At 41.0% G+C, this 11,162-nt stretch overlaps 1 protein-coding gene across 2 annotated transcripts; it reads left to right on the top strand.

Annotated features, from left to right (window-relative positions):
- The first annotated feature begins 2,675 nt into the window (after nucleotides 1–2,675).
- Nucleotides 2,676–9,458, top strand: LOC133956563 (vesicle-associated membrane protein-associated protein B/C-like). Of its 2 annotated transcripts, none has more exons than XM_062391709.1 (6): nucleotides 2,676–2,939; nucleotides 4,167–4,319; nucleotides 5,085–5,188; nucleotides 5,493–5,573; nucleotides 6,400–6,531; nucleotides 7,385–9,458. In XM_062391709.1, exons 1-6 carry the CDS (start codon nucleotides 2,882–2,884, stop codon nucleotides 7,547–7,549), a joined length of 693 nt encoding a protein of 230 aa, XP_062247693.1. In that variant the 5' UTR covers nucleotides 2,676–2,881; the 3' UTR covers nucleotides 7,550–9,458. The 2 variants fall into 2 exon arrangements, with proteins under 2 accessions (XP_062247693.1, XP_062247692.1); XM_062391708.1 differs by having other exon boundaries at nucleotides 2,682–2,939; nucleotides 6,355–6,531.
- Nucleotides 9,459–11,162: the final 1,704 nt, after the last annotated feature.

Genomic DNA, 11,162 nt, shown 5'->3' with positions numbered 1-11,162 from the left:
TAAGTTTTAGTTGATTAGAGGAGGGTATAGATTAAATGTTGCTTTTATTGTTGCCTCTGGTATAATATGATGGAACGGGCATCAAAAGAGAAGTGGAGTGTGATGAGAAAAAATAGTATATTAAATAATTTTTTTCTTTAAGAGAAATTAAAGCATATGTGGATGGAAGTATTGAGCTTGGAGATGAACTATGAACTGAAAATAGAATACAAATCTCTGCAGGGTAACAAACCACAGCTGACATCTATGTATTTAAATAAATGTCGAAAACTGTAGTGCAATTCATTGAAGGAATTAATCACTGATGACTTGTGTGTCAAAGCCTAAAGAGATGTAACTAACAGCAGTAGAAACTGATTTGCAAATTCAAATCTGGGGCCCCCTTACTCAGCACTTTCATGATTCACGGGTGGCTTTGTGATGGTAAGTGATGTTAGAAATGTAACGGTGTGGTAACACATCTGTGAATAAGTTTTTAGTTCAACTCAAATTGGATTCCTCAAATCTCTTGACTACGTTGAATTTCAGCTGTGATGATGGTAACACTTACAAACCTACCGTACAATATAGTACAACATGTTTTTTTGGGGGGTAATTTTTTATATAATGGTTGTAGGTGCTGTTTTAGGGACACATTTGGGAATCTGCAGTTTGGGTATCCTGATAGGTCAACAAATGTACATATCATGGATATTTGTACATGGTATTTCCAGTACTTTCTCTGTCAATAGGTCTAAATATGACTGATTAAGAAAGGTAAGTAACTTTAAAAGATTTGTGACTTTTATAGTGTCTGATCACAGAGTGTGCTTGTAGCAACGGATCATGTAACCTCACTATTTCTAATATTTGTGGTGCCTCTACTGACTTCCTCTATGCATGGCAGTTTCGTTATGACCCTTAAAACAAAACAGTCGTCTGGAGATCAAACTTTTCTCATATTTTCTCCATTTTCGCCAATAGAAAAGTCATAATCATTCTGTTGATTGGTGGACTGACAGAGCAGGGACTTCAGTAAAGAAGGAGTGGCACTTTCAACCATTTTCTGATATGTTCTGTACTGATTAATTGTCAATTCTTTAAACTGGATAGAAAGATGAACGATGTGTCTCCAATTCCTCTTGATAAAAAAATGAAGCGATCATCCCAGATACAGGTGCCGCCATCTTGCTCTTTGGATGTCATTTGGAGCACAGTCCTGATCATGGATTGGAGACGTGGTACCAGGGTCCTGCAGACACACATGTTCAGACTCAGCTGTCAATCATGATGTTTCACACTGTTTTTACAGCATCAAGTAACTAATTAAAACTTACCAGAAACACAAGTGAACATACATACGTGTGATAAGATCTACCCAACTTGACTGTCAGGGACTTAAAATTATTATTTTTGAACGTTCATCACCCATATGCTAAAATGGAGGAGGTAGTGTTTATGACCTATACTGCTGCCAGGCACAAGGGGGCGCTCAAGATAATCTGGGTTCAATTCTTTGAAGCTGTCATGTGGGCCATCTTCATATTGGCTACAGTCTCTTATCAATCCACTTTTAAATGATTGTCAGCTCTATTGATTGTATGAGTAACAGTCATTCCGCATGATGGAATGACACTAGTTTGATTCTCTTACATATGCAGAAGCTAATATGAAGGAGCCATCATTAGTGATGTTGTATTTAATAATGTTTAAAGATGTAAGACATTTGTCTTGTTCTTAAGCTGAAATCCTTCTCCGGTCCTTCTCGTCCCGTGACGTCAGCCTCTCCCTTCCTTCCCCTATCTCCTTCTGCGGCTAGCACAGTTAGCATTAGCCCGTTAGCCTCCGACAGTCAGTCAGAAAGATACAGAAGCTCAGATCGTGGCAGCGGCAGCTCGTACAGGGACTGAACCTGCCACTGATCTGTGAAGGAAGTTGTCGCGATATGAGGCAGCTGTCAGTTGACCCCCCCCCCCCCCCTCAACTAGGTTTATACCGAGTTTATGAATGTTTATCAGCCTGTTACTGTTCTGAGCACCCACAAATATTCATCAGTTTTTCTCCACTTGTTATATGGCTGATTTGTACCGATTCTGCTTAAATGCTGTTAATGCTTTGCCTAAGTGTTGTGTCATTAAACCGAAGCTTGAGATAACGCCGCAAATTCTGCGCTTCGATCTGTCTGGATCGTCTGAAGGATCCGGTGACTATTGGCTGTGGACACAGCTACTGTATGAGCTGTATTAAAACCCACTGGGACAATTGGGATGACAGTGTGGACAGACCTTCACACGGAGGCCTGTCCTGGTGAAAACACCATGTTAGCTGATTTACTGGAGGAGTTGGAGAAGACTGGACTCCAAGCTGCTCCTGCTGATCACTGCTGTGCTGGACCTAAAGATGTGGCCTGTGATTTCTGCACTGGAAGAAAACTTAAGCTCTCAAGTCCTGTTTGGTTTGTTTCACTTTTATTGTGAAAAACACCTCCAATCACCTCCACTTAAGAAGCACAAGCTGGTGGAGCCCTCCCTGAAGCTCAGGAACATCTGCTCTCGTCACAATGATGATAAATCACCAACAGCTTTAGTTGCTCTCAGACGGTGTGACATCAGAGACAACTGACTCTAAACAGTGTGGCATCACAAGGCAGCTGCCTCCCAACAGTTTCTTATGTATGGCAGTAGCTGTTGACACCGGAAGTGCCTACCGCTGCCACGATTCGAGCTTGCCCTTACTGCAGTCAGACCGAGCCGTGGTGCGTCTGTAATCCTCCTCCCTCCCGAAGGAAAGAAACTGTGAACGGCTGGGTCGTTACCTCGGAAGCCAGCTGCTCCACCTCTCCGGGCCACCTGCAGTACAACGTTGTCGTCCTCCCCGCCAAGACAGGAAGAAGCCCTGGGACATGGCCAGACCAGAACAAATCTTGGTGCTAGAGCCACAACACGAACTGAAATTCAGAGGTAACGCTGGAGCATAGGGCCGGGTCCCGGCCGAGGGCTAGCTAGCTAACCCAGAAGCCCTCGATGAAAGCTAGTGTGCGGATTTCAGCGTTAACCACTCAACTTTGTACCGGTGTCGTGATTTGTTGTTGCTATTTCGTCAAATCAGACACAGCTAGCTAGCCGCACTATGCGTTGAAACAGGTGAACCGACACTGTGCGCGACGATGCTAATCAGCTAGCATTCAGCTAACCGAGCTACTAGCAAGTGAAACTGCTAGCTGTCATTGCAGCGTCAGGGCAGGCCCACCGTCCCATTTCTCTAGTTCGGACTCGTATGGTCGCTGCCTCTGTCTTTTATCCACTGACAGCAGGTGAAACGACACAGAAATGTGGTCTGATTCCTGACATGCACCGTGTGATCGGTGCTGTCACCATTACCCGGCTGTCAAACAGGGAGTATTCTGGCATATGCTAGGACCGGGGTGTCATTGCTTAGCCTTATCGCGACATTTCACAATTTTCTAAGCTAGCAAGCTGCCAGCAGGAGCTTTACACTCAAACTGTGCAACCTGAATTCCTTGACAGCTTTTCTATATCCGGGCAGAATGACCGTGAGAATGCAGGCTGAGCTGGTGTAATTCCAGGGATAAATGCGGGTTTCCGTGTAGAACTGCCTTTGGGTGTGATAGAGCCGGAGAAATGGGTCAAGTGATGGCCTAAGGATCAGTCAGTGGTAGGCTGTTCACTGATTGATTATTAGGGCAGGATCCATCCTGTTCACCCTCACACTGTAGGTGATGAGTGCAGAAAGCTCATTGAGGTTTCTGCCCGACACAAATCTCCACAACCACGGTTTAGTCATTGAATTAAGTTGAACATCCACATCCAGAGTCATACTCATATGTCCCAACATCACCTCTGGTTTCCACAGCATCTGCTTTATGGCAAAGGGCGGGGCATAAATAAAATAATAAATCTGTGCGCACTTTGCTGCTCTTTCCACTGTGTTCCACTTAATGTTTAATGTGCAATTTTTATGGCGGACTGGATTCCCTCACAAACACCACTCACATATACATCCTTGCAGACACACGAGTGCTCCCTCCGTTTAGATATTGATTGATTGATTGATTGAGGTAACACAAGTCATTATTACAAATGCAGCCTGCAAACTACAAGCCAAGTCTGCGCATTCACTCATCTGCTCCATTGTCAATGTGCTCTTTCTCTCTGTCTCCCCCTCAGGCCCGTTCACAGACGTGGTCACTGCCACTCTGAAGCTCAGCAACCCCACAGATAGAAATGTGTGTTTCAAAGTCAAGACAACTGCACCTCGCAGATACTGCGTGCGCCCCAACAGCGGCATCATTGACGCTGGGAACTCCGTCAATGTTTCTGGTTGGTAACAATTTTTTGCATCCTCTGGCAACACAGGTGATAAAGTTCACAATTCCATCAGCAAGCAGCTAAGTCAGCATGTTAAAAAAAACACAAACTGTACATGTCCACAAAGCCGGTATTGACTACATGATACTTCTTAAGTCATTCTAATGAGGTTTGAGCTATGGTCAGAAGGCACATTAGCTAATTCTATGCAAGTGCTGTGTAATCATAATATACACAAAAACATGTAGAAATACCTTGACACTATGTTTAAAATATTTGATGAATAGAAGGTGATGGAAATATAACGCTGTGGTTATAAGTGAAATGTTATTGAAAATATACCATAATAATCAGCTCGTAGAATTATCTTTTGTTGTTGTTAATAACCTTTGTAAAAAAGTCTTATATAATGTCATAATTATTTTTTCCGTGCTGCCCTGCAGTCTGCTGCATTGACATTATTAGTTATTTCTGGTGGAAACCTTCACAAGTCAGTGAGTTTGAATTGAACAATTCAGTGAAAACTGAACTTCTTACATTGATCAAAACCAGAATCATTTAAATCTCCACAGAGTACATTGATCATTCAAGCATAAAAATGCTAATTTAATACAGTCAGTTCTCGAGGAGTAAGAATGTAATGCTGCAACTCGGATCATAAACTTGACCAATGTCTTTTCATTCACGGGTTGCGTAATAGCTGTTATTGGTCAATACAGGAAGTTGGTCTTTCCCTAATGTTCTGGCTCGCCATTTTTCCATTGTGTTTGTCCACAGTCATGCTACAGCCTTTTGACTACGATCCCAATGAAAAGAGTAAACACAAATTCATGGTGCAGTCCCTGCTGGCTCCATACGACATGACCGACATGGAAGGAGTTGTGAGTATTACAGCATTAAATCTGATTTGGCGAAATATTTTGTACAGAGCAAAGGGTATATCTTTGAGTATGTACTGATCTACTGACCCTGAATATTTAATTGATGATCATACTGGAGACATCACAATCACACAGTACCTCCAGCCAAGCTCCGGAATATTGTATACAGTTTATATCCGTCTGTCTCTTTGTGCAGAAGCTATTCTTGAAAGATAGAAAGACTTGAGGCTAAAGAGTCTCTGTATGAATCTTCACAGAATTTTCTTTCTGTCTGTTGTTCACTCTTGATTTTTGTCCTTCACAGTGGAAGGAGGCAAAGCCGGAAGAGCTGATGGATTCAAAGTTGAGATGTGCTTTTGAACTGCCTCTAGAAAATGACAAAACTGTAAGTCTTAATTTCTACCACAGGGCCATCTGGCAATTTTTCCTATTAAATAGCACTCGGGCATCGAAGCAAGACAACATAGGATATACTGAGCAACAGCGCCCTCTGAAGCCATACACAACTACACAGTGGTTCATTCTGTTGTGCTCTGTCCACGCGATGTGTTTTTCATGTAGAGTCTATCAATGTCTCGACCACAGCCCTGACTGTGCCTACTGAACCAGGACTAATACCCATAATCCCTGGCTTCCTGAACCAGAAGAACTGCCACCATCACAAATACACAGCTGTCTCAATAAATACTTGCATTAATGCTAGTATTTAATGACATAGATGTGTTTTTAACTGATCTACAGTTCAGTATTACTAATGAACTTGCTGAGCCTGATTCTGAATATTTAAGCTGCAACTACCAGTCAGTTACACATTTCTTCTATCGTACCTGCTTGCTACAACTACATATAGCAAAAACAAGTTTGAGGTTTAGATGCGCAAAAGATTTTCTCACATCCCCATCTAATCAACAAACTTGGATAAGATTGGATAAGATCTTACAGAAGACAAAAGACACTCGCAATAGCATGTGTCCTTAGTTATTTTCTCAATCACCTACCCATCAGCAGTACATCACTGTGTATCACCCATTACATGTTTTATTTATTCATTTATGATTTTTTTGTCTGTACTTTCATCTCACTCCTTGCCATGTCTCTTCACCCCCGCCCCTCCTCTCCCTCTGCTCTCACCCCGTTGTCCACCCACACCCTGACTCTCTCCACAGCATGAGAGTGAAAGCAACCAAACTATCTCTTCCTCCTCTGTTAAGACTGAGCACTCCGTGCTGCCCAAGTCAGCCAGCGCCTCGCTGGATGATGGAGAGGTGAAGAAGATCATGGAGGAGTGCAAGCGGCTGCAGATGGAGGTGCAAAGGCTACGGGAAGAAAACAAACAGATCAGGGTGAGAGACACAAGATTAAATGAACTCATTAAGACCTTAACTGTTAAAGCAAAACATTAGTTGCATTGAAAAAGACCCACTAAAACCAGAAAGTTTCTGAAGACCTACATTTTCCAGCCCTAGAAGCAGATATTGAAGATATTAAATTAGAAACATTTGATACCTTAAACATGTGCCTTTCATTGTAGATTATTGTAGTTTAACTAAACAAGCAAAAAATTCTAAAAAAAACAATAAATCTCTCTTACCGACTGAGCATTGGTCAGCAGGTCGGTTGGTCACATTTCCTGGTTTCGAATCTACTTAATTTTTCATCTCTGTTTTTTTCAATGAAGCTTCCGTAATCTGCTTCACTATCTCCGCCTTCGCTTAAATCATCAGCCATTGTCTGAAACGCTACTGTAAAAACTACATTTCCAATAGTATATTTTCTCTTTCGTGCAAGTATTTCAGTCACAGGACATTGTAAATGAGACGCAAATGTCTCATCCGGCTGATTAGGGTATATAAACATATGCTGCATCCAGTCTCAATGGGACAATCTGTCCTCGGCTTCGTCCACACTAATATATGAAAACTTCAGTATTGCGTTTTAGTAGCAACAGCTAGAAATGGAAACTTTTGGAAAAGGTGATGCAGCCTGATTCGTTCTCATCAGTCTTGACTTGATTGACTGGTGAATACAAAAAGTTGCGACTCCTTAAACTTTAGTAATCCCTTCAACTCTTTATTTTGATTTTTTTACATTAAAACGTTTGTGGTTTGAAAAGAAAGCTCCAGATCATCTGGAGTAAAATTACAAGGTGAATAACTTTGATGTTGAACATAAATCTGACTCCTCTCTTCATTGCAGGAGGATGACGGGCTGCGGAAGAGAAAGGTGACGTCAGTGGCCGCTTCTCACTCCTCCGGCATGGCAACCTCGGCTATGAGGGAGGAAGGCCTAAGCACCCGTGTCCTGGCACTCTGCGTGCTGCTCTTTGTCATTGGAGTCATCTTTGGCAAGCTGGCCCTGTAGAGACACAGATGGACAGAGCACAGGGATGGACGGGCGGCGTGCTTGGACGAACACGCGTCAATGACGGCAACAGGGATGTCTTCTGGGTTTATGTTGATTTCTCTTTCTTTTTTTTACATTTGAGGCAATATCATAATGGTTTGTCTGGATGGATAATAATTTAATGTATGAAAAGAAAACGATGGAAGGTGTTCCAAGTTAAACCATGATTGCAAACGTTTTTGTCACAGGTCTTGCCTTTTCCTTTGTTTTGTGAAAATATCTCTGATCTGTTCTTTCCGTCCACCCCTCTTTCCTAAATGATCCTCCACAGCTTGCACAGGTGTGTGAAAGTAGCTTCACGCTGGCTGAATGTCTGAAGTCTTTGATTTATTCTTTATAGAATCATTAGTCTCCGACTTCCTCACTCACATCGTCTCTAAGAAAGCTCTAACACTCCTCTGATAATCTCTCTTCCACTTAATACTGATGATCTGCAAAAGTGAAAACAAGTAATCGGTGAAAGACTTTATTTCCTCGACTCAGACTGTGTATCTTCTTCTAAAAAGTAGGCGGTTAAAATGTGAGCCGGTAGAGGCTATGCATTTGTGTGTGTGTGTGTGTGAGTGTGTCTTATGGTTTTGCCTCCTGCAGGAGGGCTCATGTGACTGCGTGGGGATGTTTGTATGAGGAGGCCACAAACGATAAAATCACATGCTGTTTCAGAACAAAGGAAGAAGGGTGGTGAAAAAATACCTGTCATCTGAACAGATTTCCTGTACACAACAGAAAAATGGGGTTGATAAAACTTTTGATTTTAGTTCCTGACCAGGAGTAAGAATTCAACAATCTATTCCTAAGCCCTTTTTAAAAAAGAGGGTCCATAAAATCAATATAATGATCAATAATTGCTGCTGCAGTGATCTAATTCAAAAACAGAGCTGTAATGAAGTTTAAGGCGTCAGATTTTTCCAAGTTAAAGTTAAAATTTCCAGATAATTTTACTGCCTCAGGTTGCCAGAGAGTGGAAAAAAAGACCTAATTTCCCTCTGAAACCATACAAGTAAAACATATCAAGTAAAACCAACTCTACATCTTTTGCAGTTAGTAACATTGTTTGAATTCACCCAAGGAGTATTGTGTGTCCTCTAGTGTGTCACATTGGTTTGTTTGCATTTTTTCTCCCTTACATTATAATGTAGCCACGAAGCTTCTGTTGTTTATAATATTCAAATGCACTATATTAAGGTGTCCTCTCTGCAGTTTGCATGGAATGACCTGGGTTTATTATGATTATTATTATTATTCTTTTGAGTGTTGAAATCATATTAGCGAAACAAAAAAAAATAGCTGTCTTTAAAAAAAAAAAAGGGACCATCTTGAGTCTGGGGTATCGGCTTGTGTGTGTTTTCTTTCATTTCAGTCATTTTATTTCTGTTGGGGCAAAGGACGGAGGTTGTGAGATAACAGAGACAACACAGCTGTATTATCTCGGTTATCACGTGGCCGCCTCAGCAAAACTGGTTGTTTTGGAAAAAAACTTTATATGTGTATTTTTCGTTGCGTGAGGGAGCTCGGGGAGCAGAAACGTGGGCGGCTGGGAGGAGGACTGACCTGTCAATACACACTACATTAAAGAAAATAAAAAAAGTCATCTATGCTTCAGACTACACATGCAGAGATACAGTCAATGTAATCACACAGTAATTGGATACTCTTTTGTATGTACATAAAAATAAAGAAGACTTCAAAAGATAACTGGCAACGTTATTAACATACTGTAGTAAAGGAAGAAAATGAGTAAATGACCACCATGGATCATGTAGCATCATAATGAATTAAAATACATAAATCCCCAACTGTCTGTTTCTGTGAAAACTTTACTTTTTCATTCTCCTCATGTGAGTTGGACTGTGTGTGTGTGTGTGTGTGTGTGAAAAAAAAGTGCACGAAGCTGATAACATTAAATGGCAACTTTACAGATGGTGATTAATTTAATCCACAGTTTTTCATGATCAAGCTGAAGTGCTTTGAGAACATGATATAGACAGCTTCTAGTTCCTAGTTGGTACCTACATGAGAGGACATTGGTCGCACTGTGTCATTAAGAAAGCAAAATAAAGAAAAACAATTGAATGATGTGTGTGTCCAAACTTTTGACTGGTACTGTATGTGTTTTCTATTTGTAATATGCATTTATGAATGAAGCCCTTGGCCGGCATGAGCTGTACAGAATAAGCAATGAGTCCAGGGGCGGCCACTGGTACAGGCGACATAGGCGGTTGCCCAGGGCGAAAAATGCCGAGAGGGAGACTTATTTATGATGACGTGACACATGCAATGTAAAACAATAAATTTAACGTCACACCATCATCCTCTAACCCCGGGGACGCACCGGAGGTAGAAGCGCCGCCTCCTTTCCTCGCCCATGTTAAATACTTGGGCTGTTCGCAGCGGCAGCTTAGTGCCAGGAAGAACCGGGAACCGCTGCAGCCAAACACAAACACACACAAGCACATCATCTCCTGTGTGTGGGGGGTGGTGGCTACAGGCTTGCGTAGGTCAGTCACCTGTGAAGACCAGCATCATTTACCCCTGAACCAGCGCGGAGTAATGCGCTCCCTGGGCCACACCAGTGGACACAGGAGCTGGGTCAGGTTGTCGTGTTGGAAGGACTTCAACCACCTATTCATTTCACAATATCTAATACTATGTAAATAAAAATTAACCATAACCATTTAATTTTTTTTTAAATTAAATTAAATATACAAAAAATTAACTAAAGTAAATATAAAAGAAATCTAACTAAATTAAATTAAATTAAAAAATAAATAAATTAAATATAAAAAAATTGTATTAAATTAATTTAAATTAAATTAATAAAAAAATAAAAATCCTGCGCAGAAGCCCACAGAAGCGCAGTTTTTTTTTTTTTTTAATTAATTTCAATTTTTTCTGTTTTTGTGTTTTATTAAAGGGGACATATAATGCCCATTTCACCACAGTTGATATGGTTCCTTGGGGTCTTAATGAAATGTCTGTAACATTTTTTGGTAAAAATACCCCAAGGATCATTTAAAACTGCACCTTTTTACTCTGTCTAAAACAGACCTCCTTAGATCAAGCTGTTTTGAGGGCCCCGCCCCCCTCTCACCCCACCCCCTTTCACCCCTCTCATCCCTCCCCCTTCTCACCCCTCCCCCCTCTCATGGAGGTGTAGGACATGTGTTTGAATGTGTTCTCACTAGAGAATGCATTCAACATCTATAGGGCAGATTATGGGCCTTTATGTCTAAAAGGAATAGAGCAGTAAGTTGTTTTGTTTTTTATGCATGAGATATCAGTCATTTCTGCAATAAAATTATGACTGAGGAATAAAATACATAAATAACTCTTCCCTCTGTATTACTTTGCTAACTGCTCATCTTACACGTGTCAATTGTTGACATGTTACATATCAAACATTAAAAGCACACAACTGTTTCTATAAACTTTTATTGTCAGAAAGATTGCCACAGAGCTTTTTAATCATAGTTATTAAATGTACTGGCTGGGACAGAGGTAATAAATACAAAAAATACCAAGTATAATAAATACATTCATTACAAAAATACAATTTGTGCCATCAGTAGCT

Source organism: Platichthys flesus, chromosome 7 (assembly GCF_949316205.1).
Source record: "Platichthys flesus chromosome 7, fPlaFle2.1, whole genome shotgun sequence".
NCBI classification, from domain to species: Eukaryota; Metazoa; Chordata; class Actinopteri; order Pleuronectiformes; family Pleuronectidae; genus Platichthys; species Platichthys flesus.
Note: the sequence above shows the minus strand (reverse complement) of the source record. Positions and strands in the feature narration are given on the sequence as shown.

Bases quoted from the DNA above. Each gene is read 5' to 3' on its own strand.
- LOC133956563 (XM_062391708.1), top strand. From the start codon at position 2,882: ATGGCCAGACCAGAACAAATCTTGGTGCTAGAGCCACAACACGAACTG. The intron at 2,940-4,166 runs GTAACGCTGGAG...TCTCCCCCTCAG, and splicing joins ACACGAACTGAAATTCAGAG to GCCCGTTCACAGACGTGGTC. The intron at 4,320-5,084 runs GTTGGTAACAAT...GTTTGTCCACAG, and splicing joins GAACTCCGTCAATGTTTCTG to TCATGCTACAGCCTTTTGAC.